General features: G+C 44.4%; 1 protein-coding gene and 1 pseudogene across 3 annotated transcripts; one reads left to right on the top strand and one right to left on the bottom strand.

Annotated features, from left to right (window-relative positions):
- Positions 1-2,953: 2,953 nt before the first annotated feature.
- LOC133930147 (flavanone 3-dioxygenase 3-like) lies at positions 2,954-3,889 on the bottom strand (annotated as a pseudogene).
- Positions 3,890-16,799: 12,910 nt separating this feature from the next.
- Positions 16,800-19,337, top strand: LOC133900768 (FCS-Like Zinc finger 10-like). 3 transcript variants are annotated; one of them, XM_062343723.1, is made up of 3 exons: positions 16,800-17,158; positions 17,440-18,332; positions 18,776-19,337. In XM_062343723.1, the coding sequence occupies exons 2-3, from the start codon at positions 17,476-17,478 to the stop codon at positions 18,927-18,929; spliced, it is 1,011 nt and encodes a 336-aa protein (XP_062199707.1). In that variant the 5' UTR covers positions 16,800-17,158; positions 17,440-17,475; the 3' UTR covers positions 18,930-19,337. The 3 variants fall into 3 exon arrangements, with proteins under 3 accessions (XP_062199707.1, XP_062198963.1, XP_062198327.1); XM_062342979.1 differs by having other exon boundaries at positions 16,801-17,152; XM_062342343.1 differs by having other exon boundaries at positions 16,801-18,332.
- The last annotated feature ends 20 nt before the right edge of the window (positions 19,338-19,357 follow it).

Here is a 19,357-nt window from a genome sequence, read left to right as displayed (position 1 = left end):
ATCCTAACTACTATTCTCCAACAAATTGTTTTGGTTACATTGCCAGAAGTATGCATGAAACACGCCGGTATCAGGCTTTAGCTCTGCTTTTTAGCCTGGCAGGAGTCTCGGCTAGTACTACCAAATTCAGCATTGAGAAAGGGAAAACGCACTACCAAAATGTTCTATTTTTATCATCAAAACACATGGGCAGTACACAATGACCCCACCCGCATAGCATTTTGGGAAAACTTTGTTCGAAGCGCTATTGGCCTATTGCTTGCTACTGCTGGGAGCCTGGGACATAAACTTGCCATGCATGCCGAGCTCCTCCTTCCTCATTTCCTCCCCACATTGCTTCTTCCCAACACACTCGGCAGCCATCAATGATCAATGCATGGATCCAAAGTTCCAAGCACAGGTCACAGCAAATGCATGCATGCGAGCCTAAGGATATGTTTGGATCTCTTGCATAGCCTTGCCTGGCCTTGCTGGGTAAGTATATGTGTTTGGTAGTAGCACTAAAAGCTTGTTTTGCTAGACAAGCTTACTTGCTAAAGCAAGAAATTCCTTGCCAAGCTAGAAGAGCCGGTCCGCTCGAGCAAGAGGAGCACTTGCAATGAGACAAGCTTGCTCACCGGGCCAGCTAGGCTGTGCAGGCAAAGAACCAAACAGCCCCTAAGTTTTCTAGCTCACGTAGATCAGATGCGTGGCGAGTGCACCTCAAAAGTCAAAAGCTGCGCCAACCAACCAAATTTAGCAAACTAACGCCGCCATTAAAGTCAACTCTCACCCGCCACCAATTAATCCAAACGCGGGCTAAGCAGCCATGCACGTAGCGTTTAAATACCCCGCGCGCGCTCTCGCTTCCCCTGCACACGGACTTCGATCTATAGTTGAGCTGGCTTCCATAGGCGATCGGGCAATGGCGTTGCTGCTGCTGGCCATCGTGTGGGCGGCGAGTGCCGCCGCGCGCCGTGATCCTGTGGCGTGGAGCTCGGGCATGATTGGGGCTGACGATTGTGACAAGAAACATAGTAAGGGTGGTGGTGTTGGTGGTGAAGCCGGAGGGGTGGCGGCATCGGTGCCGATGTAGGGGGTGGCATCGGTGGTGGTGCGGGAGGTGGTGTGGGTGCAGGGGTGGCGCTGGGGTGATATGGGTGGCGGAGGCGGCATGGGCAGTGGTGGTGGATTTGGAGGAGGAGTAGGTGTAGGAGCTGATCTTGGTGGTGGCGGTGGACTAGGAGGTGGAGGTGGCGCGGGAGCAGGTGGTGGCAGCGGGTTTGGAGTGGTGGTGGAACAGGAGCGGGTGGTGGATTCGGTTCTGGTGGTGGAGCTGGTTTTGGAGCAAGAGCCGGTGCAGGTGGCGGTGTGGGAGGCGGCGCCGGACTTGGACACGGTGCCGGAGCTGGAGGTGGAGGAGGAATGGGTGGTGGCGGTGGATTCGGGGGTGGAGGTGGCGCTGATGGTGGGTTCGGTGCCGGAGGGGGCGTAGGTGGCGGCGCGGGTATTGGTTGTGGCGCCGGAGGCGGCTTTGGCGGTGGTGCTGGTGGTGGTGGCGCCAACTCGCCAAGGCGTCGGCTTTGGAGTTGGCGCGGGAGCCGACGGCGGATTCGGTGTTGGAGCCGGAGAGGGCGGAGGCATGGGTGGCGGCTTCGGAGCGAGTAGTGGCGCCGGCGGTGGAATCGGTGCTGGTGGTGGAGGTGATTTTGGAGGAGGAACGGGTGCAGGAGGTGGAGTTGGCGACGGAGGAGGAACGGGCGGCGGCAGCGGATTCGGAGGTGGTGGTGGCGCGGGCGGGAAGCACAACGGCGGTAGCGGCATTGGCAGCGGAAGCAGCAAGGGCGTTTCATTTCATCTCAACTGACTGGCGCGCCATCGCCCCGTTGCCAGATTTGTCCTCCGATTTAGAGGACTAATCGAATGATTAATAAGGGGAGCTAATTCGGTGATCAGCCAGCAGCTGATCTTTAGATCTTTTCTGTTCGATTGTATCTGTTTACCACTGCATTGTTTTTGACGATTTTTTTTACCAACTTATGCCAGTTACAATATATATATTTTTTCATTCAAACAATGATTCAAATCGTGTGTTTGAGTTCTTTTCTTCCGACCTTTCTTTTTATTTTTTTTATTTTTTTTCCAACCTTTCTTCAGCTGCATTATGGCAGGGAAACTATAGGCAACAACTCCAAATGCACTTGTATACAAGTAACATATCTTATTTATCCATTTTATTCATCTGATGTACATCTATTTGTTAACTTTCTCATCTATTTTATACTTTTTTCACCTATCCTTTTAACACAAATAAATAGTATTGATAAGCTAAATTTTTCTCGTTAATTTTCTTAAAACTTTTGCATCGAACTTTTTTCCTGTAAACTTTTACTCAAAACTTTTGAGCCAAACTTTTTTCGTTAATTTTTTCTCAAAATTTTTAAGCCAAAATTTTCTGGTGCAAATTTTTTCCAAAAAGAGGAAAAGCGTGAGGAATTTGTTTTCCGAAAATGGAACGAGCGGAGGCCTGTCGGGAGGTACGCTGGATCGCTTCCGCGAATTAGAAGGCCTCGCCCGGGGGCCAGCGGCGAGCGCTGCAACTGGCGAGGGGGTGTGCGACTAGCGGTTCATGTAGCTCCCCTTTTTTTTTTATTACTTTTCTATAGCGTTGTAGAGCGAACAGATTGAAAGCAGTGAAAAACAATCCATCCTTGTCCAACATGAAAATTTACCCTCACGTGATTAGCAGCACAACCTAATGGATAATTTGTTTACTCGATTGGTTTATTTACCTGTTAGCGACCCATAATGATGCAGTAGGAATGAAAAGGAAAAACAAAATCTGCAGCAAACAACAGGTTATCAGCTCTAGATCAAAGCAACATATATAGATGAACTATTGTAGACATAGCATATCGTATTACCTATTTTTGGATTTCTATTGAGATTCTAATATAATTATATTCCTTAGTCCTTACATTCTGAGGATTTCAAGAAAGTTCCTGTGCCTGTTGTCCATATTAACCGTGAGATGGTCGAGGAAGTCACTAACGCTGCTCTCTTTGTATTTTTTAGGATTTCCCTCATCCACAAGCTCTTTGGCACTGGGGACTTTCTCATATAGTGAGTGCAAAACCATGAATGCCAGCTATCGAAACCTCTTCTTCTTCAGGATTCAGAACTGCACGGTGCATGACAGTCTTGATCCGGCCATTGCTCAGAACCTCCATGTGGTCTCCAATGTGGACATGCAATGCGTGTGGGAGTTGCCGGACTACTTCCCAGCTGTTGCTGCTGCGGTCAACAACCTCAAGGCCCCGGCTACTTGTGAGCAAGATGGTAAGGAATCCATAATCAGAATGCGATGCCAGGCCTATCACCGTAGCACCTTTCGATGTTTTTGGCTAGCAGTTCACTGACAGCAGCTGCAAGCCTTCCTGAAACTTGTCATGCAGGTATTCCTTGCCCAATCCTAGGCCTTCTACGATTGCTTCCATCAGTTGCAAAGCCAACCTCCGTACTTCAACACCATTTTAATGAATAAACCAGCTGATTGACCAGGCAATTACGTGTGTGGATCAGAATTTTGCCTTCACCACAAATCTTGCACAGCTCAAAGTCTTCATTTTGGGAACCAAGGATGCATGGGGATGTAGGCTCATGTAGTACATGCAGAATGTCACAATATTCTGCATGTACTAACAGTGGGAATGCTGTCGTGACATGAGCATGCATATACCTAGAAATATCCTAGATCACGGCACCCCCTGGCGATGTCGTCGACCACCCGAGATCGCGTCGTGGAACCAAGGCGGAGGCGGCCAAGGTTGATCACCGGCATTGGCGGCGGACGCAGGTCCTCCTCCGCCGGGATCTGCTCCTGGAGGATCCTTGACGACGATCCGAGCATTCCGGCCAACGAACCGCGACGCCGGAGGTAATCGATCGACTCCGGATCAGGGCTGCAACACCGGCCCAGCCCGCGCGCTGACTTGGAACAATTTGGGCCGGAATGACTATGGGCCGCGGACCGAGTCGCCCCTCTCTTATGTTATTATCATGGTAATGGTAGGGTACGATATGGTGGAGATGAATGGTAGGACGGAATTATTAGAGGAACCAAAGTGTCTGCCAGATCCCACGGACTAAAGGCAACACAGTCTCCGAAAGCTAATTCAGTGGGCATGCCGGCCTGCCACCATTTTGACCGGCCACAAGGTGCAGATTTTGACCTTTTGCGAAAATTCCCAGGAATGTGCATTATGCCGTGACCACATCTATCATAATCTACTTAGTAATAAGCTGCATCTTAATGTAGGTGGCTGTACCATAGTCGCACCAAACGTGGAACTATGGCTCTTCCTCATCCCGGGAACACGGGAATAATATGATCCCTAATTCCCTATCTTGTCATAATCTTTCGCAAGGAGCGTACCGGGTTTCTCGATTTTATCTAACTAGAGATTATGTGACTATAGGTTGTATCCCTACTCATTAGGAATCACATCTTATATTTGCTCCTTATATGTCTTATTAAAGCAGAATTTTATAGTATAATAGCAAGATATATATAGTGACTTCGTCGATCTTCAAACTTCGCATCTCCGGTCTCCAGTAATCGTTATGTGAGTATGCGAGTCTACAAGTTGTATTTGTATTTTAAAAAGTATAAACAAACAAATTTGAAGATAGCACTGTAGTCCTTAAGTACTTGTTCAGCAGTCAGTTGTCATGTAATAAAAAAGGGGGAGGGGGGCTGGTATATTCAGTTTGTAAGGATGGGCCGGGTTAGGTTGTATGTTTCTTCCAAGCATTTGCAGGCGAGCGAGCTAGCAGCTCCATGTTTACAAGAAACATACTAGATCAAATAGTTTGTGATATACTTCAATAAAAATCTACAAAACAATTCAGCCAGGCAACAATGGATTGGAGGAAGAAACCTACATCTACATGTGAGGTTTAGGTCCCAACCCTAACAATTATTCGATCGGTTCCTAATGGCCCATCCTATGATTGTGACGTGGGCCATATTTATTATTCCGCTAGAAACAAATCACATAGGGTTTGGCTACATCGTCGTCACCCTTTCAACAGTACATTAGATGTAGCCATTCCCATCGTACGATCTTAAACAAAAACTTTAAAAAAGGCAGAGTAGCTAGGTTCAGTTTTTCTTTTCTTTTCTTCTGATCAGACCCAGTTAATCCTTGCATCAAACTAGAAATACCAAGATCATAGATAGGGATAACAAACTAGCTGGGGAACGAGATGTACAGCTTCAAGCAGGTACTCTGATAATCTGGAGATTCTGAATGAGGAGGAACAAATTAAATCCACATGGAAAATACGCTTACACTGAAAATTCTATGCAGTTCCTTTTCCCTCTCAAATTCACAGCAATAGTATTGTGTTTCAAAATAGTATATTTTGGTCGAATGACGACAATCTATAATCTTCCAAACAAACAAAGGTTTCACGATTAAAAAAACCTCATTAACCCAAGAATATGCCCTGACAAGATCTTCTAGTGTAACAAGACAACAAAAGTCTTACCTAACTCAACCCCGGCTAATACACATGAGTGCAGAGAATCAAAATAACGCTGTTACTAGAATTATTTACTACTACACATGATTTCCGAACGCAATGTAATCAAGTGTGGGCGTGAGTATAATATGCATGCGTCCTACTTATACTTAAAAAATAGCAAGATGCTCCATACTTCATCACACAATAGCAATTTTTAAACTCTGTCGAGGAGTGGTTGGAAATTACTTTCTTTTTTATTGATCGTTGGAAATTAATTACTATTTAACACAAGGTACTCGATAAAATATTACTACACACGACGTCCGAATGCAGTGTAATCAAGGTGTAAGATGCTCCATAATACGCCACATCATAGCGATTTTTTAAACTCGATCGAGCGGTGGTTGAAAATTACTTTTTTTATTGGTGGTTGAAAATTAATTGGTGTACTACTTAACAAAAGTGATGCATGCAATAGAGAACACATCAATCGGAAGGGCACGCTCGCAGGGCCACCCACAGACACCTCGCCATTGTTTACTTGGAACCTCGCACAGTCCGCGACCCAGTTATTTGGTGGTTTTTTTTTGCAAATATTATTAGTATCCATATAAAATAGTATATATGTTGCTGCAGTAAATTACTCCCTCGGTCCATTTATATAAGCTATAGTTTATTTAAAAAGTTAAACTTTGTAAGTTTCAATCAACCATTAGTTAAATGATATGAATGTTTAGTGTATAAAAGTTATATCAAAAAAATTATATTTTTAAAAAAACTATATTTTAAAGTGTCTTTAATATGATGTTAATTTTGTAACAATTGACAATATATCACGAGACAATCTGAAGATCAAAACATATATTTGAAGAGTTTTCATTCTTAAATACGTATTGCCTAGATGGACCGAGAAAGTATTTCGCAGCCAGTGTGCTCTGCTCCTGGTGCATCATCATGCCATTGCAACGAGACCACTCCCTTCAAGTAGAATAATGGCTGCAATAAACCTTGCTGCAGCTGCGCATGGTCCATAATATTCCCAAGGAATTTTTAGTTTCTCGTGAATCGTACCCTCTGCTGCTAACCTAGATTTACATCCACCCCTAGTAAAAAAGGATGAAAAAGAAATTACAACCTTTGAGCGCCCCCACTATGTGTATTTTCAGATGCAGCGACCATGGTATTTATATTCAATTGTTATAAAAAAGCAGTCACTGACAAATAGTTCTCCTGATTCCTGAAATACAGCCATCAGCGGTAAGACTCGCTTGTGTGGTTCTCATCATGTATGTATTCTATTGATCTGATATGTAACTACTTTCCATATAATATTCTACTTACAGAGAGCTAGTCATGGACACGGTTGCAGAGGCAGTAAAAATAGTCCAATACTCAGCTAATTATATGCCAGGAGAAGGTACATGCTGCAGAAAGTAAGTTCTGCAGGACTCGATCTTTTATAAAAGGTTCTCTATTATGTGATGTCGTATGTTTTCTATTTTTTTCTTCTCTTCAGTCTAATCATTAAATTACGAAATAAATGATATAGATGAGGTCTCACAAAAATCTTTCTGATATAATCCTATAAAATTTGTTCTCTGCTGTATGCTGAAACTGTAGATTATATTCAGTAGTTTCAACATTCTGTTGATCTGACCACTAGTCCACACATGCACATTGGCGGAGCTAAGTGTTCAGGATATGCCCGTAAAACATTAAGATAGTACCCGTGAGTAGTTTAAATTAAATATAAATTTATATAATATCGATCTAATTTTATGTGATCGGTTATGTTGTTATGCTTGTACACACTCACATCATTATGCAGTATAGATGCATGCATATGCTTTGTTTAAGTTCATCCATACTACTACGTCGTATGAACATCGGATATATGGCCTGCCACGTGAAAGATCCTTGGCTTTATCAGGCTAAAGTGCATTGCTTCCTGTGTGTGTTCGTCTGAATCACCAGACGGGAAAAAGCATGTACATATACATGATCTGACACATGATCCAGCTCCAACAGGCATCATTGTTGAGGCCGTTGCAGGAGTAAAAGTGTTTTTTCTTACTTTATTTATCTTTCATGTTTGCACTGTTTTTTGAGCTGCACAATATTATTGCATGCAAATGCGCAACAGCATGAGCTACTCTCGTGCCGCTTTTAACACAACTATTTTTCTTACTAAAACAATATCCTAACTAAGAGTTGTTTTGACTTTTTAAGTAAGATTCGGGATTGTTTTTGGTAAATTTGACGTGTTGAGTGCTACTCCCTCCGTTTTTAAATAAATAATGTTTAAAGATACATGCAATCAATTTTAGAAACAACGACCATTAAGATAAATAAAATTATTAAGATTTGTCACATAATAATATTAATATATTTGTAATTGAAAATACTTTCAAAATAATTAAAATTTTAATAACTTCAGATAACAAATAGTTAGAAAAAGCAGTGGCCAAAATACATATTGGAGGAGCTAGTAGTAGCACGGTAGAACTGCGTACAAGTACTGATGTCGGTGAAGTGTCAGAGGTTGCTAACGTGTCGGCAGGCACGTGCGGTGGGGCTCCGCCGTGCACCGCTGCTCCCCCTCCGCTCTCGGGCCGTACGATCGCAGGCGGATCTTCCTGGTAGGCCGTCAGATGTACCTCGCGATCCGTGCGGTTGGCGGAGCGTCCGTGAGACGACAGGAAAAGGACCTCGACTGCTCACTACCAGAGCACGTCTCTGCTTTTCTTTGTCCTTTTCTTACGCCATGATTTCCACGGAAACTCTCAAAAGGATTATCTGGCAAATCTTTTTAAAAGAAGTCTACTTAAGTCATTAACTTGCAAAGCATATCCTACTCGATTATTTTTAGCTGGAAAAGAGTACGCCGATGATATATATACTCGATTATTTTTAGCTGGAAAAGAGTACAACGATGATATATAATTAATATTATATATTTCATATATCTATAAAAGATTATTTAACAAATCTTTTTAAAAGAAGTCTGCCTGAGTCATTAACTGCACAGCATATCCTACTCAACAACAATTAGCTGGAAAAGAGTAAGATGGTGTGAATGTGAATCAATAGTAAATACAGGACAAGGATACAACTTGTCTGGTCTCACGTTCCAGTTTCGTGAAAACAAAATGCGGCATATAATACCGTGCTAATGCCCCGTCTAAAAGGTAGGAGTTTTCCTCCATCGTGAGGAACCAAAATATTTTGTTCAAAATTACTGTGAAATTCTAGGGAGAATAGTCTTATTCTGGCAAGCAATGTTTGATATATATCATGACTCAGCACGGTTATTTTTAGCGCTCGAATTACGTTGCAAATATTTCCACATCATTTTCTACTACTCGGCTGAAAAGCCCTAGAAGAAGAAGAAAACAAAACGGAATCAATTGGGAGTGGGCCCCGCCAGCAGGCCAGGGCAAGCCAATTTTGTCAATATCGGGCCATCACTGTAAAAGCAGATGTTGCCATTTTTAACCTAAAACTAGGCAACGGAGAGGAATGGAGGGAACATTAGCACGACATCGGCTGCAATGCTGCCTTCAAAGGGGACTCAGGTCTGTTTGGCGTAGTTTATATTTGTAAATTCCGGAGGATTCTATATAAGCTATATCAAATAGTAGGATTTTATAGTAGATTATCAGTAAGTAAATTCTGAGAATGAACTATACAATTCGGAGAAATAGAATATATTTTTTACATGACTCTCCAGAAAGTGGATTGTACAGAAACACAAGCTATGACAAACAGGACCTTAATCTCATTGGCTTTGGCTTCCTAGGGGATGACGAACTCTCGGAGTCCTAGGATAGTCGTGTAGTTAGGGTCGACAATGTTGGGGCAAAACAGTTCGAGGGGAGGTCATTGAGGGAGGGAGGGGCTCATTGGGGATATGTTGAGACGTAAGGGGCTCGCCAACGAGCTTGACAAGGAGCCACTAGTCCGAGGGCCACCATTGAGGGACCTCAAACCCCTTAAGAATATCTCCAACAAATTCTCTTCGCGAGTAATGTTCTCTTCGCGCTCCAATAGTTTTCCTTCATGATTTCCTTCAGGAAAGGATTCTCTCTCCCATTCCCTTCACCTCGGGATTCTCTCACATTTCCCTTCACGAATCCCTTTGAAAGAAAGTTATTAGAGATGAGAAAAAAAATAAAGAGCATATGAACGGGGAGAGGAATCAGAAAGAAAACAAATTGAAGAGAATATGGTTGGAGATGGTCCAATCGCCTCTCTCTGTGTCTTTCATGCATTCTGGAGTCACGATCGAATGTGAAGAACCGTCTAAATTGTATTCTAATTAATCATTAGAGTTTACGTAATCACGACTACAATGATTAACCGGAATCTAATCCTGATAATCCCGACTAGTGTTTTATACCTAAAATCGAACACAAGCCGACCATAATGATTTGGACGGCTGGCAATCAGATCGAGGGTCTAGCGGTCAGACCGTCCGAATCAAGCAAAGGGAAAAATGGTATTGAGTAGGTCTGGCAGTCAGTCCGGCCATGATGGTGGTACGACTCCTGAGTATGGAGTCTGTTTGAGCGACTTAGTCTCATTGGCGGTCAGACCGGCCCTATTGGCGGTCAGACCATATGACCTTGCCGATGCCACCTCGGTGAGGTCGCCGGTGATACCTTTGAACACAAAAGTTACCAAAACGCTCTGCTACACTAGTGAAGTGTTTCTATGGTAGTTTGGACAATATGAACTGAACCAAACTCGAGAAACCCCATGAACAGTGTCTAAAGCTAGGGTTGAACTTGACCAAATCAAGATGGAGACCTATAAGAGCCAGAAAATGATGGGAAAACGGCAGGGGGATGCTCACCTTAGCGTAGAGGAGTTTTGTATTGGATCGGTTTGTCTTGGGGAAGCTCCGATTTGTGGATCGGGCCTCGAAATGGTCATTAGTATTTAGATGGAGAAAACTTGGGGAAATGCATCTCTGACGATGGAAAGAGGGGGAGGAACTTGGGGAAGTCTTCGGGAAGTTTGTGGGAGTCCTCTATGTCGATCTTTGGCCGTTTGGGACATCTCCTGCTCTCTCTCTCTCTCTCTCACTCTCTCTCTCTCTCTGGTGAAGTGTTCGAGTGAGAGTGAAATGGAAGAGAGATAGGAGTGTTCGGTCGATCGGCTTTAAACCAAAACCTATTATGCCCTGGCGGTCAGATCGTGAGGAGTGGTCTCGTGCTCAAAATCTTCGGCGCCTTGGCGGTCAGACCGTGAGGGGCGGTCTTGTGCTCAAAACCTTCCACGCCTTGGTGGTCAGACCACGAGGGGCGATCTTGTGCTCAAAACCTTCCGCGCCCTAGCGATCAGACCGCGAGGGGTCTTAGTCAGACCATGAGGGACGATGTTCTGCTCAAAACCTTCTGCGCCCTAGTGGTCAGACCGTGAGGGTCTCAGTTAAACTATGAGAGGCGGTCTTGTGCTAAAAATCTTGTCTCCATTTTTCCTCTTTCTTCTTCTCTTCTTCTTTTTCAAAGCCTAAGAGGTACTTCTAATTAGCTAGACCATTTCCGCTCACAAGGACAAATATACATGTGACAGAATTTGCGTAAAATTTAGAACTATAGTGATTATGCTCACTTAATCTAGATTAGGATTTTTTAGGTGCAACGGAATGGTTGGAGGGCACAACTTGGGAGGGAAACAAGTGCGAGGTAACTCAATGGTAAAAGTAGGTAAATAACTCAAACTTGAGTGCCATTGTCATATTCCTCACCCGGAAAATCCATTGTGTTTCTCAGAAACTAGTGTTCGGCCGCTTTTGCGTTGTAGGTGTAGGCCACTCCCAATGCTGGTTTTTTAGATATTAATTAGGTGTCTACGTAAAAAGAAGATAATGTGATAAGTAATTTAAAGATGAAAGAGATTGAGCTTAGTTTTTTAGAAGAAACTAGTTCTTTGAGTGATTCTAGATGAATATGAGACAATAAATTATTTTAAGAGTTCTTAAAAAACTCGCAAATCACAATACATGTATAATTAGAAGCTTATTTTTTAACATCAATTTCTTACTTAAGAAGCTAACAAAACATACCTGTATTGAAATTCTATTTCTTAACATTAATTTTTTACTTATCTCTTATTTAGACATCACATGAGATACGAGATATTGGAAGTGGCCTAACGAGCTGTTCTCCAAAAGTGCGTTAGGTAGAAACGGGCGAGAAGCCCTCCGTTTAGTGGACCAAAACCCTTTCTTTTTTGTCACAACGGATGATAAGCTGTCCCAAAGGGTGGGTCTTAATGGCCCATCCCCTCTCTCTGCTATGTGGGCCCCGTTCCCGCACGAGACAGATTGCCTTCGTCGCAGGCTACAGTAGTGTGTGGCGGGTCACTGTGATGCCAACCGTGGTCCCGCGCAAGCGCAACGCGCACTATCTCTCTCGTGTACCCCGCGAGCGTACACGACGGTTACTTTGCCTTGGTTGCTTCCGTCCGCGCGCCATGATCAGGTTATTAGTAAAATCGTATGCCATCCTGGCCGTCCGTCCATCATCTGTGGGCGCGGTTCACGAGCTGTCAAGCCTGTTTTTTTCTTATTTTAGGAACGCTACAGTAGCGCATGGCCGGCCTGAGCTTTGTCATTAAACGGATGAAAAGTTTGTACATCCAGGATTTGTGAAGGAGGTGTATAGTGAGAGATATATCATTTGGAGTTGATTTTATTGAAAAAATTTAAAATTAGATAACATACATAAGCATATTTACTGAAATAGATAACATATTATCATATTTACAATTTTATATTTATATTCGGCACATCATTTACCGAAAATAGAATTTCGGTAAACCGTACGTAAAAAATCGTGGGTCCAGTCATATTCGGCACACCATCTACCGAATATCAACCGTATCCGGCACACCGTTTGCCGAATATGGGTTACAGCGCCGTATTCGGCACATGGTGTACCGAATATGGCCTTTGCCTGCCGTACGGTCAATAATTCGGCACACGACCATAATTGACACACGGTATACCGAATATGGTTGATATTCGGCACAAACTGTGCCGAATACGGGCTACAATACAGTATTCAACATACAGTATGTCAAATATAGGTTTTTTCGGCATACAGTTTACCGAAAATCTATTTTCGGTAAATGATACGTCGAATACGGATGCTAAATTTGTAAATACAACAACATATTATCTATTTCGATAAATACACTTATATATGTTATCTAATTTTAGATTTTTACCTGATTTTTATTAAACAACTTTTTTTCTCCAAGGGCGGAGACCCTATTTTCATTTAGAGGGTAACAGAATGTCAGCGTACATAGTAACGGAATATCACTATTTCATTAAACAACCTATTGCTTTATTCTCTAATCGAAGCCTTTTTATGTGGATCACGGGCGCGGTGTGTCCAGACCGAGAGATCAGCAGCAACCTGGCTAACGATTTGCTTGGTGTCCCACACCGTGTGGCGGAAGACCTTGTAGTTTCTATTCTTCCGAATGCTCCAGGGGACGGCCGTGTCGCGGGTTTGCCCCCTGCGACGATTGCCACAAGGTCGGTCCAGCCTTGACAATCACAAGTGTGTCGCTTTGACAGACATTAGCGCCTCCAACATTTTTCACATACCACACGGTAGATATGTAAATAGGTATTTAATAGATATTTATAGATTAATATTTAATTAATTTACTTTTTAATTTGATTAGGTAGAAGTAGATTTTTTTAGTTTTGGATTAATTTAATAATTAAAAAAATATAAAACTTACATCTTATCTATCGTGAGGCATACGGAAGAGTGCCGGGGAAGATTGCCTTGGTCTTCAACAACTCCACATAAGGGGCAGCAATTGTCGCAGAGATACGTACGACGACGGTGGAGAAAGACCTCTTCTTGGCAGACGATCGCGGTGGAGCAACCACAAGTGCTTGCACTCCGGCAGTCCGGCGGAGCAAAAGGAGGCCCAAACGTGGCTTGAAGCTACATCATGCCACCTCTATTCTAAGTATTAGTGTGACTCTCTCAGCTAGATTTACATGGCATCAATGAAATAGTACGTACCCTAAAGCTCCATTATTTTTTTCTTCTTCTGAAATTATGCTCCATTCTGACACCGCAGACTTAGCTAGATATCACTCCATATTCTTTCTTCACTCCAAGAAAGTCAGAGAAGCTAGATCATGGACGGTGCTGCGGCTGCAGAAGATCCAGCTCGGAAAGCATGGAGCTGCATCAACCTGATTGGGATCTTCTGTGCTTGCATGTGCTCGTGACTCCACCGGGAGTAATACACTTGCAAGTATACAAAATAAAATGGAACAAAAGCCAACAAAAATCTGGTTTGGGATAATTTCTCCAACCGCTTCTTGCTAAAAAGTGATTGTCGTGCCAAACATACTGCTTCTATCATAGCTTCTCTCGAATACTCTTGTGAGAAAAGTTCTGTTTACACGTAAAAGCACAAACATATAAAATCTAGCTTCCTAAATAAACGGTGACTTTTGCAAGATAAAAATAGAACTCTACTTTTAAAGTTAAAATTTATTTACTCGTAATTACCAATGATATACCCCTGGAGCCCCTCCCTTGATCCCCATCTACAAGCCTAGATGCGTGCCCCCTAGAGTCCAAGCTCTCGTGTCGTAGGAGCAACTATAGTTTGGGACGCCAGCGACCAACCCTAGTTGTGCCATCTCCTCCGACCAGAGCTCACCTCCCATTGTTTGTTCTCCCTCCCTTATTTGATTTCTTCTCTATTCAGCGCGAGGCTAGTACCACCCTCAGATGTTGCTCCGCACATCCCACCGTCACCTGCATCAATTGGCTTGGCCCCTTGCCAAAACTCGTCGTCACTTCGGCCAACTCGCCATCCCTGCTCGGAGTTGTCTTCCCCTATTTCATTCCAAGTGGTGTCTGATCCAAAAGTGCTAGCTGTTGTTGTCGTCCACCATCTAGATTTGAGTTTGGGTGTGCTTATGCACATGATGTTCACAGATTTGATGTTCTCAATGGATTGATTTGGGAGTCTTTGTACTTGTAAATTTTGAATAAACTGAAGTATGTGTAATTTGACGCAGTTGAGAGAACCAAGCACTTCCAATCTAAAGACGTGTATTGGTCTGAGACTTGTCTACGTTTTGAAGTTACAGTTATTTCATATATCTTTAATGAGAGAATTTAATATAGAGTTCTACAAATCTCAATCTCATTTAGAGCATATCAATCATTATACATTTAGGATAGATAATCCCTAGTAAAACAATCAGAGTTGCTAACACAGCTAGATTCTCTAGTCAACAAATTCTCTAGACATGTTTTTTAAAAAGCTAGCTCTTTAAAAAAGATCACGTGAAAACAAGACAAGGCCGCTTGGGTAGTGGGTAGGGCTGAATGGTGCGTGGGGACAAAGAGCTGGGCGTAGAGAATCCGAGGAGTTAACTGAGTTAACGGTCCAAACATCGTGTACCGAGCGTGAGTCAGAGCTCTGCCGTGGAGTTTTGTGGAGCACCTAGAAATTTGCGCAAAGTTTGTCGGGGTTTGAGTCCACTGTCACTTGCTAATCATTCCTGCCAAAACTACACACCAAACTCGATTACTTCCAGGCTTTAGGCTTATATTATCAGTATTAAAAAAAAAAGAAAACTCGAACCTTTAACTTTTCAAAGCCAACATGATGCAACTTTGGGCATCGATTTTTACGACATCGAACTGACCGTAAAAGTTAGACCGCACGCATGGTACATACTGACCTAGTATTTGCAAAGCTTTGCACTGTTTTTTTTAAAGCTCGTTATTTCTAGCACTATAAATTCTTAAAATTAGAGTTATGAAAAGATTAACAGTATTTGATTAAGATATATTATTTTTTATTTTAGATTAAAATAAATATTTAAACTATATATTTTTATTCTACATATTTAAAATTCTATATAAATCTTGATCTAAACTCTGCCAAACCATCCGTAACACTTGCCAAACGTGGACACTCGTGTCATTTTGGACGTTCACCCTCGCATAGCGATTGGCAGGACGTGATGGCAAGTTGACGATCCATCGAACAGTGCCCTGAAGTGATCACACAAACGAAAGAAACAAATCGAGCCCGATGCGTATCCTGAGACGTCGCCCAGCTCTGTCCTGTTCGAGCTCACGACCGCAACAGAGAGATGGAACTTGTGCCAGTGCATAATGAGCTACATGTACTGGATGCTGGACTGATCATCGCAGGTGCAAAGACTGTAACAGTGAAAACACAAAGCAACATTGTCCTGGTGTTAGAAAGGCACTCCTGTTCAGCTCGTCTTCTCCAAAGGCCAAAGCAAGGTCTCTTTCAGAAAGCGAGCTCACGAGAGGAACAACCTCACAGAGAGAGACTGGGAGTGAGAAAAAGATGAATTACCACCAGCGTATAAACCCAGAAATCACTTTATACTTTTGTAACAGTAATTGGCCAAGCATCATCAGAATTCAGAACTGCTTTGAAATTGGGGAAAAGCTAAGCTCACACTGATGTCTCTTTTGCGGCACTGCATCTGCATTGAAATGGCATTGCGGTGCCTAGAAAAGAAGAGAAAGGGAGAGACCCAAAAGCCCAATGATTGTGCGACCCAATGCATACATGCTGTGCAGTGCTCCAACACGAAACTGATTGAATTGGAGTAACGGGAGGATTACCATCAACCAGTTGGTGGTATTAGATAATGATTTTTTTAAAACATTAGTATAACTTATAGACGTACACATATACTCACAACACTACACATATGCCTCACACAGCACATACTGAAGATCGGAGATGCGGAGCTTGAAAATTGACGAAATTACCGTAGATGAATCATTATCGATAGATACGTCGTCTATTATTGTAAAAAAGTTCTGCCTTGATAAGACACATAAGGAGCAAATATGCACAAGTTTTCTGAAGGGTACATCTGTATTTTCAAAAAAGACCAAAAAATTAAAATTCTATATACGCCTCAAGTAGCAGCGGCGGATCCACAATGGCTAGGGGCTTTAGCTCTTACCCGAGAATACTTGAGAGCCTCATATAATTTTTGATAGGTAAGACAGAATTTTTTAGATAGGTAAGAGAAAGAAATTGAAGAAAATGAGAAAAAGAAGAAAGAAAGAAAAGATGAATGAGGAAGCAAAAGGAAGTTAAGCCCCTAATTCTCGGCTCTGATCCTCCTCTGACCAGCAGCCCTCATCGATGAGAGATCGAACCGTGCTGTACGTGCCAGGCCGCATTTCTCCGTGTACAATACTGGGTAACACATTTAAAATGTTGCATCTGCCTCCCTTTCTCTGACATCCATGAATGGCAGGCGGAGGTGGGTGGTGGTGTATTTCGCAATCCACAAAATCACACTCTCTCCTCTCTTTCTCTCTCTCCGCTGCGTCTTTGATTTCTGATGCGTGCATGCAAAGGGTATCAGTCGTATGAGCAGGATAGTGTGCTTTTATTGCCACTGTGTTCCCTCCTCTCTCCTCAGTCCTCGCTCGCATTCTCTTGCGTCTCCTTTTTGCTTCCTCCGCTCTCGCACAGAGCCATTGCGGAGTGCGTGAGAGTGAGAGTGAGAGAGAGAGAGAGAGAGAGAGAGAGAGTAGGAGGAGAGAGATAACGAGCTGCTAAAGGCGAAAGAGAAAAGGTAAAGGTGAGGTGGTTCCGGGGGTGCTTGCATTGCTCTGCTTGCTTCCCCGTTCCTTGCCTTATTTCTTGCTCACGAGTTGGACGAGTTAGTAGTTCATCCGATGCGTGCGTCGTGCGCCCTGAGACGGGATACCTCTCTGAGAACTACTAGAGGTTTCTTGTGTTAGTTCGTGACAAGGACCGTGTAATCTTAGGACGCGGGCGCCGAGATGCAAGAATGTCCTGTGGATTCGTGGGATGGGATAAATTTGTGATCTTTTGCCTTATTCTTGATCCCGGTTTCAGGAGGTTTGGTGCGGCGCGGCCCCCCGGCAGCCGCCGATGCTGCGGAGGATGGTGTCCGACCCGGCCCCGGACTCCTCCGGCAGGGGCTGGGAGGCCAGGCCCCGCGGCGGCGCTGCGCTGTTCGCCGTGCCGCGGCTGTTCGTCGGGCTCGCCCCGAAGCGCGCGCCGGACGGCGAGTCGTCGCGGAGCCCGACGTCCCCGCTGGACCCCAAGGCGCTCCTGCTCCGGTCGCCGCGCTCGCCGAGGACCTGGGACGCGGAGCCGTTGGGGCGCGGCCTCGTGGACGCCCTCGCCAGCGACGCCAACAACTGCCTGCTCAGCCCGCGCCTGCGGCTCAAATCGTACAGCTCCCTGCCGAAAGACGGCAGCGGCGGTGGCCATTCGCAGCCGGAGCTCGGCAAGACGATGTCTTGCCCCGCCCCGGACACTGCGGCTGGTGGCGTCATGTCAGTGCCGTGCAGCAGGTTCTTCCACGGGGATCTGAAGTCTGGTCCGGAGGCCACTCAGTCGGATGGCATTCACCTCAATAATCCCAAGCGGCACTCGTTCGATCTTGGCAAGCTCCCGGGGCCGGGCTCGCTGGCATCGATTGCCGCCGGCGCCCGGCGGTTCATTGGCTCGGTCTCGGCGAGCGAGATCGAGCAGTCGGAGGACTACACTCGCATCATTGCCCGCGGTCCGAACCCGAAGACGACCCACATCTTCGGGGACTGCATCTTGGAGCCCCTCACGGTTGGGGAGAGTGACGAGACCGCCATGGAAGTGAAGGAAGGAGCTTCCGAGTCCTACTGGGTGGTCAAGTGCGCCGCGGAGGCCGCCGCCCGGGAGGACTTCTTGAGCTCCTGCTTCACTTGCAAGAAGAAGCTGGAGGGCAATGACATTTACATTTACCGGTATGTTGATGCGATCACTTGGTCTATGATACCACTAAAGAACTGATGATTCTACTGCAGCAATTGGATTATTTGGGGAAGTATTTCAGGAGGAAGAGATCTCTTGCAGAATGAACATTGATCTGAAAGAAACAAAAGCACTGAACGAATTGCTGCATTGATCATCTGGGAGCTTTGAAACTTGTTTTGGGATAACAAATTTAGTTCAAAGTTTTGGCTGTGCAAAATGGAATAGTGAATTGAGCTGAACAACATGCTGAATTATTACTAGATTATGTTCTTTTCGTTGGAGATGGCTACCAATTACCAAAGAACGATGATAAACTGAACACATTGCTTTGGTGCTCATTCACCTGTGTGCATTATTTGCTTGAACTGAATAACTGCTCTGTGCACCAGAAAGAACGTGAGACACTGAACTATTTTTCTGTGTGCTCTTGCAGTGGCGAGAAGGCATTCTGCAGCGCCAATTGCCGGGACCAAGAGATCCTGATCGAAGAGGAAGCCGAGAACAACAACACCAGCGTTTCCCCACGCTCATCTCGCTCCTCCTTCCACGACGACATCTTCATGGCCGGCATGGTCGTCGCGACATGACCTCCACCTAGCTCACCGCACCGTTGCGCCCTGACAAATGCACTGAATTTTTCCTCCTTGTATCATACAAGGGTATAGGTGATCCTAGACGATCGATCACCAGTGCACATCGCCGTCATCATCAGTTTGCTGTTTTTGATTCAGCAACTGAAGAAGAAGAAACGGTGCTCATGGTGGGTCATTGTCGCGAGCCCTGGAAACTTGCAGAGATCTGGGCTTTTTAGAAAGAGAGTGGTCGCCTGCCTGCCTTTAGCACTGTAATTTTGATCCAAGGCTGCTGGCCAGAGTCCCCATCCTTCTCTCTCTTTTTTTCACTTTTTCTTTCTTTCCTGCTCTGAGCAGCAGTGACTGTGTCTGCACATTGCTACATTGCACTCTGAGATAATGACATTGAGCTGCTTCGAGTCATTTCCATTGCTCTTTTACTT

This window comes from Phragmites australis, chromosome 1, assembly GCF_958298935.1.
Source record: "Phragmites australis chromosome 1, lpPhrAust1.1, whole genome shotgun sequence".
In the NCBI taxonomy this organism is placed as follows: domain Eukaryota; kingdom Viridiplantae; phylum Streptophyta; class Magnoliopsida; order Poales; family Poaceae; genus Phragmites; species Phragmites australis.
Note: the sequence above shows the minus strand (reverse complement) of the source record. Positions and strands in the feature narration are given on the sequence as shown.